The 17,085-nt window shown below is 46.4% G+C and overlaps 1 protein-coding gene across 3 annotated transcripts in view; it reads right to left on the bottom strand.

Annotated features, from left to right (window-relative positions):
* The window catches only part of MOCS1 (molybdenum cofactor synthesis 1), a 34,686-nt gene extending 31,816 nt beyond the window's left edge, over positions 1-2,870 (bottom strand). For 2 of the 3 annotated variants that reach the window (XM_036316382.1, XM_036316383.1), the window contains exon 1: positions 2,638-2,870. In XM_036316382.1, the coding sequence (XP_036172275.1) occupies positions 2,638-2,760 (123 nt within the window). In that variant the 5' untranslated portion in view covers positions 2,761-2,870. The remainder of the gene's footprint in view (positions 1-2,637) is intronic. The other variant, XM_036316384.1, reaches the window with a different exon arrangement.
* Positions 2,871-17,085: the final 14,215 nt, after the last annotated feature.

Raw genomic sequence — 17,085 nt, 5'->3', positions numbered from 1 at the left:
TGCCCCAGGCCAGGCACTGCTGTCCTTCCTACCTTCTCCTATACCCAGTTCCTTCCTCATAACCCGTCTCCATCATCTCTCCTTTCCAGCCATTTGCACAGCCGGGTGCCGTGGCCTTGCGGAGTCCCTCTCTCCCCTGCCTGAGGCAGCAGCCCCAGCTCCCGAGACCGGTCCCCTGTTGCCCCAACAAAGCCCACATGGAGCCTGAGAGGGCGGAAGAGGGGTGCAGTGCTTCTGGACTGGGGTAAGCCCTCTGGAGAAGACTGTCCGGGCTGCCCCAATCACAATGGCAGGTAGCCATCTCTCCCCTTCCACGTGCCCACGTGCCCACATCCCCATGTGCCCACACGCCACCACTTACCCTTTCTACCTGTAGAAGCTGCTCAACCTGTCCTTGGACCAACCCCAAGGCCTCCTTTCAGCTAGCCTCACAGCCAGCTCTCACACCCACACCCCAACACAGAAATGTTATCTACCCAGTGGCTTGCCCCTCTGTCTCTCCAAGCAACCCCCGCGCCCATCCCAAACCAGAGGGCCCAGGCCCTGTGCGGGGTGTGGGAAAAGGTACCCTGCAGGAAGGAAAGGGGGATAGGGGTCCAGGGGCCCCCACCCCTGCTCCCACCAACTGGCAGGCTCTGGGATAGGCTGAACACATGTGCTTCCAGGCTTGTCTCACCTTGAGAGCCTCCAAGACATTCTGTGCCCTCCCCACTGTGTAAAGACAGGCTGCTTCAAGCCTCCGGTTTTGAAGACCGGAAGAGGGAAGAAGTGGCAGCCCAGGAGCCAGGGAAAATTGGAGGCCGAGCAAGACTGTAAACTTGGGGCTCCCTTTCCTGTGCCTACGGTCCATGCCCCTCACTTGGGTTGCAAACAATCAAAAACATCTGCTGACTCCACTGCAGGCAGATCCCCGTGCTGAGCGCTGTGGGCAAATTCCAAGAAAGGCAGGAGAGCATCCGGCACTCCAGGGACAACCTGTCCGCTGAGGACAACTCTAGAGGGGAACGACCGAGATGGGCGGTCTGTGGTCCAATAGTTGACAGAATGACTATCTTGAATGTCCAGGTGGGAGGAGGCTAACGGGACACAGCATGGGCCAGTGGCAGCAAAGATAATAATTACCACAGACACATGCTTACCAGAGCACGTACATGTGCCAGGCTTTGTTCTAAGTATGTGTGTGTGTGTGTGTGTGTATATACACAATAGTCCCTATAGCCACCTGATGGAGTAGACACTATTATTCCACTTTACAAACGGGAAGAGCAGGCACTTGGAGGTGAAGCTCACACAGCTAGGAAGCAGCAGGGCTGGGACTCACATCCAGGTCCTCTGTCCCACCGTCCATGCTCTCCCTGCTCACAAGAGCTCCCTTCCCGGGGCAAAGGAAAGGGTGGGGGCAGGCTCTCCCCCGTCCTCCCCACAGGCACTAGAGTTTCAGTTCCTGACCCTTACAGCCCTGTGACCCCATAAGCCCTCACACCTGAAATACACTCTGCTCTTCAGATTTACAGACTCGACTCCATGATTTCCTGTGAGGGCTGACGCACTTAGCACAGGTCCTCTCCTGAAAGGTCTAAAACGAACTAGGGGCGGGGGAAGCAGGAACATCCCTTTTCTGGAACTGTTTAAAGATCTCTCAGCAATCTCGGCTTTCCTACTTCCCCTCAGTGGAGTGCAGAGGCCAAGAATACTGAACATTTTCTCCATCTCCCAGCAACTGGACCGTCTTATCTGAGGATCCCAGAGGGGACCACAAGTTAGGCTCCCCCTCATTGGGCAGTAGTGAGGGTGGTGGGGAAGCAGGAGCTGCTGAACCCCAGGACTTGAAGGCTTGTGCTCGAAGATGGGAGGAGAAGGACCAGATGGGTCTAGAAATAAGGTTTCACCAAATAAAAAGAGATGCTTCTCCCCAAGTTATTCTCTGGCCACAAACACAAAACAAGAGCAAACTTAAAACTTGTGATTATAGGAACCACTCAGGGATGCTGTCAAGGACTGGGGGGGTGGGGGGGAGGGGGCTCCCCACCCTGAAGAGATAGATACCGAACCCCTAACCTGAAGGGCCCAGGTCCTGCTCCCGGCTGGCTGCCCTAAATGCGGCTGAACCCTCCAGAGGGGAGTGAAGATGAAACAGAAAGTCAAAGCCCTGTGACCACCGAGGTGACAACTACTGGTGGCACCAAGGTGACATTTCTAGGCAGTGTCACACTTTACAGAAGGGTGTCTCAGGAACACCTGGTCATACCCAGACAAGTCCGCTGGGGGGTGGGGAGGAAATGTTTAAGGAAGAGGTTGAGCGTGGGGCGGGGCTGAGAGGGGTACTGATAACATCTCCTAGGACCCAAAGCCCTATCCGCCTGCCCCCAGCCCCGGAGGCCACTCAGACCTGGTGGGGGCTGCAGGGCTGGTGGGCAGGGAGGTGCTTAAGCAAGACCCCCAAGGAGCGAGCCCCTCCCCCACCCCAAGTATGAGAGACGGGCAGTCCATCTAGGAAACATCACTGCACCCCACTCCCCTCCCCCAATAAGCGACGAGGCGTCCCTCCCAGGCTGGCCTGGGTGCTTCTCGGGGCATAGGGGGCAGCTTGCCAGGCAGCCGCCCCCGGGAGGGTGCAGATGCGGCGCGCGGGCTCACCTCCGCCGCAGATTGGGAGGGCTCCCCGGGTCGGGGCTGCGTCACGGGAGCCCCTGAGCTGCAGCTCCGGACACTGGACCTCAGGACCCGCCGCAGCATCCGGGACATCGGCCGCGCCGCCATGGAACCTGTGGGCCTGGGCGAGACTCGCCTGAGTAGCCGGCTTCGGGAGCACTCTCGCCCGGGACTCGCCGCCCTGGGTCATCCCGGCCAGGGCGGGCGGGGGCGGGGCCAGCGCAGCCAATCGGCGTTGGTTCCGAGCCGTGCAGCCAATCGGAGAGGGCCCCGTGCCGCGCGGCCTTTTGGGAGTTGTAGTCCACGTCGTCTGCTCTTTTTCTATGCCAGGTAATAGTTTCTAGGGTTTGGAAAGCACAAGTTCAAACTCAGGGGAAATCCGAGGTCTTTTCCTTCAGGCTTCTCTGGCTGTTCTGGTCCTGTGCTTAGGCCGTGATGTAACTGACACAACGTTCTGTAGGCAGAGCAGGACTAGGGACAGGTGAATAAAGCATTGCTTTGGGTGCAAAATTTAAATAAGAGCGTGCCAATAAAGTAGGTAATCAAGATAAGTAGTATTTTAATGCAATATTTTGAAAAGTCAGAATCAATGCAAAAAAATTATCAACATTTTATGTAAAAACGTGATCTCACCCTGCATACTTATGACTCATCCCACTCCTTCTACTGTAGTCTAGGCCCTGGTTGTAGACGGTCAGCTGCCTCTTTCAAGGTATGCTTCTCCACTTGTGCTCCCAAAGAACATTCACAATCTTGGCCTCACCGTTTTAAAAAGGAGAATATGGAAGAAGTCATAGACTAAGTGGATATCATTTTTGTAATGCTTCCTACCCTCCAAGCAAGCTCCATGCTAGGCATCATGTGCACCTACAATAATCCTGCAATGAACAGAGCATCAGTCTGGCAGCTGAGGAAACTGAGGTTTAGAGACGTTAAGTAATTTCCCCAAAGTTGTATGGTTGATAGATGGAAAAGCTGGGATTTAAACCCAGGACAATCTGATTCCTGATTCCTAAAGTCAAAGTTTAGTATGTGTTAGGAATGGATGGGGAGATCTCTCTCTCTCTCTCTCTCTCTCTCTCTCTCTCTCTCTCTCTCTCTCTCTCTCTCTCTCTCTCTGAAACAAAGAGCTACAGTCTTTTAAGATTTTGGATGGTAACGCACACTCAATAATGAATCTATGTACTAAGAATCTTTATACTCAAACCAGCCTATTTATTGCCTCCAAAACTCTATTGTTGTGGAATAGCAAGACTCAAACATCGACTGGAACACACCAACTGCCAAGTGCATATTAAGAAATGGGTATAGAGTTTCTGGTCTTGCAGAATCAACAGACTAGTGAAGAGGAAAGAATAACTGATTGTAAAACTGATTAGAACAAAAGGCAGCAAGACCGTCAGAAAAGCTGAAATGATTTTAGCCTTAGACTCAAGATTTCTTATGATGTTATTCAAAACATAGACGGTACATTACAGAGGGTGGGGGTGTGTCTGGATATGTTTGAAACTGGTGGGGACAGGCCTGACAGAAATCTGTTTACAAAGGGCCTGAGGACCACTGAGGACTGTTCAAAGCTCTGTCCACTGCTGAATTTGATGTCTGGATTTGTCAGGAGAACTGGGTGTGGGGGTGAGGAGAACAAAAGCCATATTTTCACAGGTGAGAAGTCACATGACATAATGAACTTGATCCAGTATCAAGTCCTTAGGATTTAGAGGAAGTGGACATTCTGTCCTGAGCTGTTGACTTTTCATATTACTGCTGTAACAAGTTGCCACAAACTGGTGGCTTAAAACAAAATTATTCTCCTACAGTTCTAGACCAGCGTTTGAAATGAGTTGTACTGGGCTAAAATCATGAGGTTGGCGGCTGTGCTCCCGCCGGAAGCTCTGGGGAGAAGCTGTCTTTGCCTTTTCCAGCATCCAGAGCTGCATTCCTTGGCTCAGGGTCCCCTTCTTTGTCCTCAAAGCCAGCAGCGCATCATCTTCTCTCTGTGACTGCGTCGATCCCGTGGCCTGCTTCTCTTCTGTCTTAATTCTCCTTCTGCCTCCTTCTTATAAGGATATTTGTCCTTGAATTTAGAGACCAACTGAATAACCAGCCCCCTGTCTCTTGTGTCCAAATGGATCTGGCCAGTAGGAGGCACAGACAGGAGATCAGAGAGCAGAAGGAGAGAGAATTGAGAGTACTGCTTTCTCCTGCTCCCTGCTTGTTTTGATGTGGTTGTGGCAATGACTGTGCCCTTCTAGAACTACAGCTGGTGTCACACAGCTCCTCTGCAATGAGTCCAGATCTTGCCAGGCCCAGTAATTCCATGCCTAACCCTGTCCTTCGGGCTGCGGTAGGGTTGTCTTTCCCCTGTTGATTGCCATGAATGCCTCCATATCCCTGTTGGCCACTTGAACCCTGCCCACATCTCAAAAATGGCCTCTTCAGTAAAAAAAAAAAAAAAAAAAAAGAAAGAAAGAAAAGAAATCCCTTCAAAAATCCCAGGTAAGTATGCTGTCTGATCCTTGCCGGTTCCATGACAGATGCAGGACTCAAGGACTTCTCCCTCCCATAATCCCCTAGCTTCACCTTTGTTAAAATAGTGGCAATTGCAACAGAGAGACAGTTTGTTTGCTTGTTTGTTTATTATTTATTTGTTGATACGCCCTTTGAGGGTGGTGCCAAATCTAAACCATTTGTAATCGTAGCACCTAGCATTGTGTTTGATGCACAGTAAGCTCCCAATAGGTGTGTATTACATGGCACATTTTGTACCCTTTACTTGCCTTTTTAGTCAGGTGGCTGTATCAGTCAGGAGGAGACAGATTGTGCTGCTATAACAAACAACCCCAACATCTCAATGGCTGAAAACCACACATGCTGTTTTTCATTTGTATTTTATGTCCAGCAAGGGTTAGCTAGGGACGGTTCCCCATCAGTGTTGTCCTCACCCTAGACCAGTGATGGCGAACCTTTTGAGCTCGGCGTGTCAGCATTTTGAAAAACCCTAACTTAACTCTGGTGCCGTGTCACATATAGAAAAATTTTGATATTTGCAACCATAGTAAAACAAAGATTTATACTTTTGATATTTAGTTTATATATTTAAATGCCATTTAACAGAAAAATCAACCAAAAAAAATGAGTTCGCGTGTCACCACTGACACGCGTGTCAGGTTCGCCATCACTGCCCTAGACCCTGGGCTGATGGGGCAGCCAATAGCCACATGGAACATTGACAGTTACCAAGAGGAAAAGACTACAGCAAAGAGCAAAAGTGGCTCCTGGAGCTTCTTCCTGAAAACGTCACACATCACTCTGTTCAGAGCAAGTTGCATGGCTACATCTAATTTCAAAAGGAAGTGAACCTTAGCCTTCCCACAAGGAGTTCCTGGGAAGCAGATATTAGTAAAAATCTTACACAGGAACTAAATTCCCCTTGTGCTCTAATGTGCCATCCAGGCTTTTCCATTCCTCTGGGCAGCTCTTCCTTTTAGTCATCCCTGTGGCTCCCCTTTAACACTGAGATTAGCCCCGGTGGCCTTGCATGTCTGGGCAGGTCAGCCATGAAGTGCTGATTTTAGCACTCCCTTGTTTAGAGTCTGCCATCAGCAAAATTAAGAGGAGAGTTTGTAATACCTCTTTAATTTAGTGGTTCTCAAAGGATTTGTTTCTGAGGTCAACTATTTTCATAATAATACTAAGATTCATCTGCCTTCTCATGCTCCCATGGCTGTTCAGAGTTCTTTCCCCACAGGTTATCTGTTCGTGATTTCACAACAGATTGAATGCAAAAGCAGGTATGACAATCCAGCCGATTCTACTAGGCCTGACATTTAAGAGATTTGCAGAAATACACCACAATGCCGCCTTTCTATATTTTTGAAAATAGTTATTTTAACGTTATGTTAACATGTAATAGGTATCATTGACTTTAAAACATTTAACTCATTTAAAAATAATAAATTTTTCCTGTTTTAATTTCTAATATGGTAAATATTAAGTGAAATTAATTTATACAGTAAATAGATGTTAAATAACACACAAGCAAAGATTTGGGGTCTTTGATACTTTTTAAGAGTATAAAGAGTTCCTGACCAACAGTTTGAGAATTGCTGCCTCAATATATACTCACTCATCTTCTGGAGAACCAGCGGCAGCCTAATAGTGCTTTGTAATTGCTCTGTGTCCACATCCGTCTCCCCAAACCATTGAAAATAAAAGAACCTCCTACCAACTCTCTATTGCCCTGGGCTCCTGACGTGAGCTCCCTGTTTTGCTGAGGGGATAGTGGTGGGTGATGGCTTCAGGGATCCTGCCTAGCAGACCACGTTCAGTGCAGGGCCCCTTGCTGGGGAGCAACCCCACATTTCACATCTAACCTCTGCCACGCAGTCTCTCTCTCTCCTGGTGCAGGTTTCTTGTCAGTTGCAAATCATAAACAGGTCTTCAGCTTTGCTGGGATAATCCAAGCATACAATGTTGAGCAGGTGTTCGGTTGTTTTAAGATATTGTTGGGGAGTCAGGAGTGCCTTACTAGAGTCACTGAAGCAGTCTTTCTCCCACATGAAAGAGATTGTAGAGATTGATTTCTTTAGATCTATTAAGCCTCTGGTAACTTGCCGAAGGGATTTGTGGGTCCATTATAAACCATGAATACTCCAGTCAAATTAGACGAACTGTTTCTCAAGAATAAGAAGCCAAGCAACATAGAGGGCACTGGGGTAGGTATAATAATGAGTGGGGGAGATTAAGAAGGCGCGGAGATTGCCAATAAGGATGGGTCCCTGCAGGGCTCCACTACCAGGGTGTCCCGGGACCCTTGGTGTCTGGGAGAAGAGGAGGGTGTGGAAGAGCACTGAGAACCTTCTTCAGAGATCTTCTCAGATCTTTGGCAGACCAACCCTCCATTTCTATTATGAAATCACCCTGAACATTTTCCCTTCTAATCTCCTTCCAAGTATATGGTGGTTTTAAATAGGTTCTTCAGTTATTAACTACTCCTCACTTCAAAAGGTGGAACCTAGCCCTAACCGGTTTGGCTCAGTGGATAGAGCATCGACCTGCAGACTGAAGGGTCCCAGGTTCGATTCCAGTCAAGGGCATGTACCTTGGTCGTGGGCACATCCCCAGTAGGGTGTGTGCAGGAGGCAGCTGATCAATGTTTCTCTCTCATTGATGTTTCTAACTCTCTATCCCTCTCCCTTCCTCGCTGTAAAAAATCAATATATATATATATATATATTTTTTAAAGGTGGAACCTAGTTCCCCTCCCCTTAAATGTGAGCTAAACTTGGGAATTCCAATACATGGAATGTGGCAAAAGCGATGGTGTGACTGGTAGGCTTCTGGAGGTAGTTGGTGAAAGGATGAAGCTTTCTCCTTGCTCTCTCTCTTGAATCACTCCCTCTGGGAGAGGCCAGTTGCCAAGTTGGGAGCAGCTCTTTGGAGAGGTCCACGTGGTCAGGAACTGAAACCCGCTGCCTATGGCCAGCAAGGAACCGAGATAATTATTGACTTTATTAGCCAACAGCCATGTGAGTGAGCCATCTTGGATGCAGGTCCTCCAGCCCAGTCCAAGCTTCAAACATCTGCAATCTCATGGGATACCCAAGCCCCTTAGGAGCTGTGAGATAACGAGTGCTTGTTGTTTTAAGCCACTACATTTGGGGTAACTTGGTCCACAGCAATGGATAATTAATGTTACTGGACTAAAGGGGCCCATCTGCCTGTGTACATCAAAGCCCAATCAAATGCAAGCCGGAGATTACAGGCAAGAAAGTAAGAGTTTATTAGTTTAGGAAATGGTGCTGCATTGAGAGTCACAGGTGAGCTAAAGCTCAAAGACCTCACCAATGGCTGGAGGGGATGGGTTTTTTTGGGGGCGGGGGGCGGGGGAAGAGTCATTAACTATGGTGACTAAATGAGTTAGGGTCTTGGTCTATACTGATTGGTCGGCACTAGGATGCTGATTGGCCAGCGCTAAGATAGGAGGTAGTTGATCACTGCATCTTGTCCTGATGTCAGCCATGGCATCACTTTATCTGGTTTGTTCCGCTTTCCTGGGTCTGGAGTTGAAACGCAACTGAGGCCTGGATTTTTTTTTTTTTTTAGTTTACTGAAAACTCTGTCTCTGTGGTCAGTAGGCCTGAGGCTTTGTTCCTAAGTTTGATAATGTTGACCAGGGCCTCATTGTCCCAGGGATTTAATGATTAAGATAGTAGACGTGTAGGGGAGGAGGAGGCAGGTAAGTCAGAGTACTTGAAGAGGCCAGTTTGAATCAGAAGGAAAGAAAAGAGAAAAGGTCAAATTAAAGAAATGAAGTTTCTGCATGGTTACATTAATGCAGTGTGTGAATTCCTCCTGTGAATTGCTATTTCTTAAAGATATTACCTATCCCCATACAGGAAAGAGATGCCTTTGCAATCTGTATTGGTGGAATTCTGGGGTGATTGTTCTCCGTTTGCCCACCCTTCCCTGGGATCAAGTTCCACCTGTCTTTGCTTTGCTCTGTGCTCTGAGAGGCTGATTCCACGGACTCCCTTGCCCTCAGGCTTCCACGGTCGGGAAGCAGTGGTCAGGATGAGAGAAGCCCAACACCCTATCCACTGAGCCAAGCTGGCTACGGCTATACACTCTCACTCTGGTAACTTGCCTCTAGGACCCCCTGACTCTGCTTCACTTCCCACCGGGCCTCGGAGGCAAGAGATGATATGACATGTGACTTTATTTTACTCCTACCTGCAGAGTTGCAGAGTAGCAGGTTAAAACCCCACATCAGGGAGGAAAAACAACTCACTTTCGGTTCTCCCTTTGAATGGAAAATAGCATGTAAATCTTCTAAGACAATCAAATCCACTTATTCATCCCTGATTCCTCTGCAGGCAAAATAAAATTACACGGTGTGGATCATGTGATTGTTGTTTGTTAAATCAAGTTGGGGTAGTTACGGGGGTGGAGATATGAAACAAGGAATATCAAAGGTTGACATTTCTGGAAACACCCCAGAAGCTCCTCCTGCTTGTTTGAGAAGTGGCTGTGCCAAGAACACCATATGACCTGCCTCCCTCCTGGAGCAGTCAGGGAGGGGCAGGCCTCTTTAAATAAGGCAGATAGTGAATTGGAAAGAGCCCAACCTTGGCAGCAGAGGGATCTGACTGCCAGGCCTCACTTGCCACAAGTTCATTCCCTATCCAAATATATTAACTTCTCTGGTTGCCTCATAGGTCAAAGGGATACTTGCCTGTCTTAGCTACTTCATAGGAGGGTGGTTGTGAAAAATCAATTAAATAGCATTTTATTGTATTATTAAAATATAAAATAAGGCACAAAGAAGTTAAGTAATTAGAGAAGAACACATAGCTAGTAAGTAGTGAAACTGGGATTTAAACCCAGAAAGTCTAGCTCTAAAATCCATTTTCATAACCATTGTCCTTGACCCTGACCACAGCCCTCAAATAATCTTTTCAGTAAATTCTCCTTGAGTAGCCCTTAAGACAGTGGTTCTCAACCTTCCTAATGTCGCGACCCTTTAATACAGTTCCTCATGTTGTGGTGACCCCCAACCATAAAATTATTTTTGTTGCTTCTTCATAACTGTTATTTTGCTACTGTTATGAATTGTAATGTAAATATCTGATATGCAGGATGTATTTTCATTGTTATAAATTGAACATAATTAAAGCATAGTGATTAATCACAAAAACAATATGTAATTATATATGTGTTTTCCGATGGTCTTAGGCAACCCCTGTGAAAGGGTTGTTCGACCCTCAAAGGGGTCGCGACCCACAGGTTGGCAACGCACAGGTTGAGAACCGCTGCCTTAAGGTCTCTCCTTTCCTGCTTTAATTCTGTTCTATAATCTATTATCTGTTCTATAATCTATTATCTTTCATAATCTGAGATACTATTCCAAAGGGGCAAGGCGATACTAAAAAAAAAAGTAATTTTGACTTAAAAAAACTTTATATTTTATATCAAAGTCAAATTGTATTTGTAAAGAAAGTCTATTAATTATAAATAAAAAACAAAACACACCGTATTCTTCCCTAAAGAATGTTATGGATGTGTGAATGAGAACACAAGTCTAAAATCTCTTATCTAAAGACACAGGAGCTAAATAGATTTTGGAATTTAGAAATGTCTTGGAATTTGGAAAAGCCATGAACTTATATGCATTGTATGTGTGTGTAAAAGAAAAAAATACACACACACACACACACACACACACACACATATATATATATATATGTAATTTTACATAATGCAGGTCTATGGAAGTCTTTGATAATCAGCAATTTTTCTGCAAGAAAACAAATACATTCACACTAAGTGGGATAGATAATGGTTATAAATCGTTCATGTCAAAAGGTCATGTTTTGCTGATCAATGAAGTATGTAGAAATTCAGTTTCAGAAGTACATTGGAATTTGGAGTTACAGATAAAGGATTGTGGATATGCAGAATTTGGCCAAGGGCAATCAAAATAAACTTGAACATTCATCAGAGAGAAGAGTCCACACTCCCCCCTTTTGATTCTGATCACCTCTTCAGGAAAGAGGATGGTGTTCTAGAGCTCCATCCCTTCCTTAGGTCAAGATGAAAGAGATTTTTTATTTCCCTTTAGGCTTGGTAAACTGGGCAGTCCATATGCTATGAAACACTGGCTCTAAAAGAGAAATCAGGTTTTTGCTTTCTGGAATGAGGATATTTTCTGTTTCCACCTCCAGACCTTTTCTCTGGAAGGGAGATGTGGAGGGACAACCCTCATCTTCTGCCTTCTGACTGGGTTTGTCCAGTGAGGATCCCTGGCAGGAGATCAGAGGGGGAGAAGATGTCCAGGTGCTCATCCCTCACTCAGCTCCTTCCTGAGTGGCCACCCCGGGATGGTCATGTCCTTCAATGACAGCCACAGCTTCTGTCAAGACACTCCTTCCCAAGTGGCTCTCTCCTGCCTGGTGTCTATGATCTGTTCCCCTGTCCTTGCTCCTTCAGGCCTAGGTGTGGTTACCTGTGGAGAGTGGCTACAGCGTTTGCACAGGATCAAGCCTCAGACTGACAAAAGGACACAGTCCTCTTGTGGCAAAGCCACATACAAGTCCCAGCTTGGAGGGCAGAGCACTCCCAAAACAATTATAGCCAAAGGCTATGGTTGTATGTAAGCTTGACCTTATAGTCTGACCTTGTAGTCCTAGGTAGCTGAGGGATGTGGGCTGCAGGAGGTACAGCAAGTGCTGCCAAAACAAAGCTTGATAGAGTTCAGAGAATTGCAATAACAGGAAAGAAGCAGATTTGAAACTCACAAGAACATTGTAAATATCTTGATCACTCCCTTGTTTTGCTTTGTGTGATCTGACTATAAAATAAAGATTTGGCTTACAGGAGGGGTCACTGTGTCCTCATCCAGGAACAGGGATCCACCTGGCCCCAACTATATTCTTATCTGTTTTCTTTAATCCTTCACTGCCCCTCCTCAGGTTCACCATTGGCCATGCTGGGCGCAGTTCAGTTACCAGCCCCTCCTACCTCCCACCTGGGTTTCCTGACACCTAGCCAACATCTTTATAAATATCACTTTATTGGACTCTCCCAATTTGAGTGTGCCCTTTGGGTCCTGACAAGCTATTGATTGGTACAAAAGCCAAGATCAATTAAAAAAAGTGATAACAATTGAAACAATCTGTGCCTAAGAGTTAAATCAATTTAAATGTTACTTTCAAATAGTAATTTAATAGATAATTACTATGAAACCAGTATCATTTAAAAACCATTTATTTATTTTATTTTTTTTTTAAATATATTTTATTGATTTTTTACAGAGAGGAAGAGAGAGAGATAGAGAGTTAGAAACATCGATGAGAGAGAAACACCGATCAGCTGCCTCCTGCACATCTCCCACTGGGGATATGCCTGCAACCCAGGTACATGCCCTTGGCCGGAATCGAACCTGGGACCTTTCAGTCCGCAGGCCGACGCTCTATCCACTGAGCCAAACCGGTTTCGGCTAAAAACCATTTATTTTTTAAAGACCAATAAGGATAATAATTTCATAGGTGAACAGGAAGAGGGCTTCTGCTGGGGGCTTAAAGAAGGAGAGGAGTGTGCCTTTAAGCAGTGAGCGGTACCATCTGAGTCATGGGTGTGAGAGTTTGATCAAAAGAAAAATGCTTATCTCCAACTCTAACCACAGACCTGCCATAATCTTCCACTCCATTTCCAAGGCAAGTGCACAGTTGACTCCTCCTAAATGCTGTGATTCCCGTTTTCCCTTTCCCAGCATTTGAAACTTTCCCAGAGTCATACACATGCATGCTACTTTCCCATGTGTGGCTACTTATGTGGCCTTCTTTTTTTTTTTTTTTTTTTTGACACAAGACAGACGCCCAGAAATGTGTGAGGGGGGGCTGGTGATCAGGCAAAGATATCAAGGGTGAGGTCATCAGGGCAGAACCAAGATCGCAGGCATCCAATTGTTTAGCTCCCTTCCCATGGGCACCACAGGGATCACTCTTCCTGGGAGTCTACCCTAAGTCACCTGGCTCTGTGCATTCAATGTGTATTCAGAAGGCGTGTATGTGCCCTCACAATTCTGCCTCTACAATACCATAGAAGGGAGACCTAACGGTACACGTAGAGATTGTTCACAGGACTCACAACTCAGCCAAGCTTACCTCAGCTTTAAGCACTGCCAGCCTCTTCCAGCCCTCTCTGCTTTATTCTTTCCCCAGTCACACCCTCATTTGCTTCTTCCCTTGACCTTCTGAGAAAGAGGTGAGAGTGGAGAGGGCCAGTTCATCTTACTTCCATATTTGCTTCCAGACTGTGCTGTCACAGACCTGCAACCAGCCATGTCTTGGCTGGGTCTAAGGTTCATTGCCTCTAACACATGATGCATGATCAGTAAATGCTGAGAAACAATGATGGTACAGGTGCATGCATGAAAAGAACGGTCAAGTCATCAGGTTCTCTATTTTAAAACAGAGTGTATAGCCCTAGCCGGTTTGGCTCAGTGGATAGAGTATTGGGTTATGGACTGAAGGATCCCAGGCTCGATTGTGTCAAGGGCACATGTCAGGGATGTGGGCTCAATCCCCAGTAGGTGTCATGCAGATGGCAGCCAATTAATGATTCTCTCTGATCATTGATGTTTCTATCTCTCTCTCCCTCTCCTTTTCTTTCTGAAATCAATAAAAAATACATTTTTAAAAAAGATGTCTGATTTAAAAAATAAAATAAGATATGTATAGAGCTCAGTCACAGAGAGGAATAATGTGGTCGGATAACCTAACAAGGGGTTGACTCTGTCCCTCCCCCCTCTTCTGACACTAAGGGTCAAAGAGCAGAGCATTAAAATAACATCTACACTTCTCCCTATTCCTGTCCCCCTTACCCTACTTTACTTGTACTTCCAAGGTTCACCTCCTGAACAGACTACCTGCATCCAGCTACTCACCCAGCGTCTGTTTTTGGAGCAATCTAAACTAAGACAGTTGGAAAGTAAAACAAAGTCATCCATAGTTGCTTTCTCTTCCTCCCACTTAGCTCTCACTTACTCTCCCACCCCACTGAAAGCTGGCCTCTGTCCCTGCCACTTTGAAACTCCAGCTATTCTGTCCTATCATATTGACCTCTCAGTAGCAGTTGACTGACCATTCTCTCCTGGGAGCACACTCCCTTGGCTTCTGGGATGGACCTCTGTCCTATTTTCCTCTTATCACTGAGCTTTCTATCAAACATGCCCTTTTTTCCCACTTCCTCGTAAGCATCCACATCCCCCGAAGCTCCATCTTAGCCGTCTTCTATTCTCATTCCTCACACTTGCTGGGAGTTCCCACCAATTTCAGTGGCTTCCATTTACCAAATGCCAGTGATGCCCCAATCTATGTCTCTTGTCCAGGCTTCTGTGTTGAGCACCCCTCTCCAGGCTTGTATGTAAACATCTCTACGGGGTGGAACCTCTTGAATGCTCCATGGATCCTCATTAAGCATGTCCCCAACTGAATTCTTTAGATAGATAGATAGATAGATAGATAGATAGATAGATAGATAGATAGATAGATAGATAGATTTCAGAGAGGAAGGAAGAGGGAGAGATAGAAACATCCATGATGAGAGAGAATCATGGATGGATCAGCTGCTTCCTGCAAGTCCCCCACTGGGGATCGAGCCCACAACCTAGGCATGTACCCTTGACCGGAATCGAACCCAGGACCCTTCAGTTCACAGGCCGACACTCTATCCACTTACCCAAACCGGCCAGGGCCCCAACTGCATTCTTTGTGATAGCACATTCACTCCACTCCAAGAAATGTATCAGAGAAGAATAGAAGAGAGGCAGGAACATGAGGAGGTGAGTTATGAAAGGTTATGGCTGTTTTTCCATTGGAAAGCACTTGAACCAGAATGAAAGGTGCATGAGAAGGACTAGTGGAGAGAAGACAAAGACACGGGAGAAACTGAGTTTCTGAGAAGGTGGAGGAGAAAGACTAGAAGGAAGGCAGGAGATAGGTTCCCATTCAGAAACAGGTGCCAGGGAAATAAGCTGATGGCATTAGTTGACCTCTGTCTCCTCTTTGAGCCAGAAGGCAAGATCATTTTCTGGGAGTGGAGTAAAATGAGGGATTTGAGGGAACAGGTAGATTTTAAAATGAAGCAAGAATGGAAAGCTCAATACAAACTGGCTTTAAAAGAAGCAACCATGACATTTACTGTCCGATGTAACTTGACAGTCAGGCTAAAGGCAGACGTGGACCTGGGCATGGTTAGGCCCAGAGGCTCAGGATTCCATCTAGCTCCTGTGATTCTCTTGTTCACCTGCCCCTCGTGTTTCAGCAGCTATAGATACCGTACCCACACTGCAACACCCAGAGGGAGAAGGTCTCCTCTGGGGATCCTGCAGAAGAGAGAAGTCTTACTGGTATTTCCCAGAAGCCCCTACAATTGTCACCTTGGCTCAAATTGGATGGTGTGTTTATTTGTGAGGAACCAATCATTATGACTAGAAGGACAGAAATGCTGATTAGCTGAAGCTCATCTGGCCCCACCCCTGAAGGTGGGAATGAGGCCTAACCCACCCAAACTACATCATTGAGAATGGGGGAGGGGCACTTCCTCAAAGGAAAACCTGAGGGCCTTCGGGAGGAAAAGTGGGGAATGGATGCTGGGAAGTCAATCAATAATGTCCAGTTCATTTCGGAAGGGAAATGTGGGAAGCCACTGTTGAAAGATGTGCGAAGGCATGCTTGTGCCGGGGAGGGGTTGTGATGCGTGTGGAGCGGAGAAGTTTGTAGTGGCTTCATGCCTCATGGTTTTATGATTGCCTGTGGCAGTCCAGATGAGGCTTATGGTGGGAAGGAGAAAGTGAACGATAGGATTGATCCAAAGTTTACCACACATATGTAAGGACAACTGGGCAAGAATTGAGTTGAGGGTAATAGAGTGCTTGAAGTGATGGATGGACTAAGAAAGGAATTTGGAAGGGAGCTGATAGACTAGGATACAATGGAGTGGGTTCAGGGAAGGTTGTGTTGGGAGGTCAGGGGAGTATGAATGCAGACACAGGTGACAGCAAGCAAGATGTAGTGAGCCAGAGAGAGAAAGCTAACAAATAAGGATGCAGGTAAAACATTGGCATCTAAATCCCAGAGGGAGACAGTGATGGCAAAGGGCTTTCTGGGCACTATTTTCTAAATTAAGACATCATGACACACGTGTGACAAGTTACATGTACTTGATAGTGACACAATAAACATGTAAAAGCCCACACAACCTCGTAAATCTGAGACTTGTCCACAGGGCACCTCCTGCCTGGGTGTCATCTTCCCTAAATGTCACCTAAGTAGCAAAGAAGAAAGTCAGCTGCAAAGAGTTCACCCATGCCATACCGTTATTTCTTGTCCCTGGAATGTCCATGGCCACTGCCACTAATCTGTTAAATGACAGAAATCCAACTGATGATAACCACAATGCCTCCTCAGAAGAAAAAGATCACTCTAGCCCCAATGTAGATACTTCAAAGAACTCGAATTCTTTGAAGACAGCAGTTTTGAAAGTGAATCTGATGTGGAACTAGAGACCCTCCCACCAAGGAAGCTTCTACTTAGCTAAAGAATGGGAGCATCCCTAACCGGTTTGGCTCAGTGGATAGAGCATCGGCCTGCGGACTGAAAGGTTTCAGGTTCGATTCCGGTCAAGGACATGTACCTTGGTTGCGGGCACATCCCCAGTGGGGGAGTGTGCAGGAGGTAGTTGGTCGATGTTTCTCTCTCATTGATGTTTCTAACGCTCTATCCCTCTCCCTTCCTCTCTGTAAAAAATCAATAAAATATATTTTTAAAAAAAGAATGGGAGCAAAGAATTGCCCACAGGTCATTTTAATTCAGAGTCTGATGAAGCCCAACCCTACTGTGAACCTGCAATGCTGAAAATAAACACAATGCC

Source organism: Myotis myotis, unplaced genomic scaffold (genome assembly GCF_014108235.1).
Source record: "Myotis myotis isolate mMyoMyo1 unplaced genomic scaffold, mMyoMyo1.p scaffold_m19_p_7, whole genome shotgun sequence".
NCBI classification, from domain to species: domain Eukaryota; kingdom Metazoa; phylum Chordata; class Mammalia; order Chiroptera; family Vespertilionidae; genus Myotis; species Myotis myotis.
The sequence above is the reverse complement of the archived record's forward strand: the minus strand, read 5'-3'. Positions and strand labels throughout refer to the sequence as shown.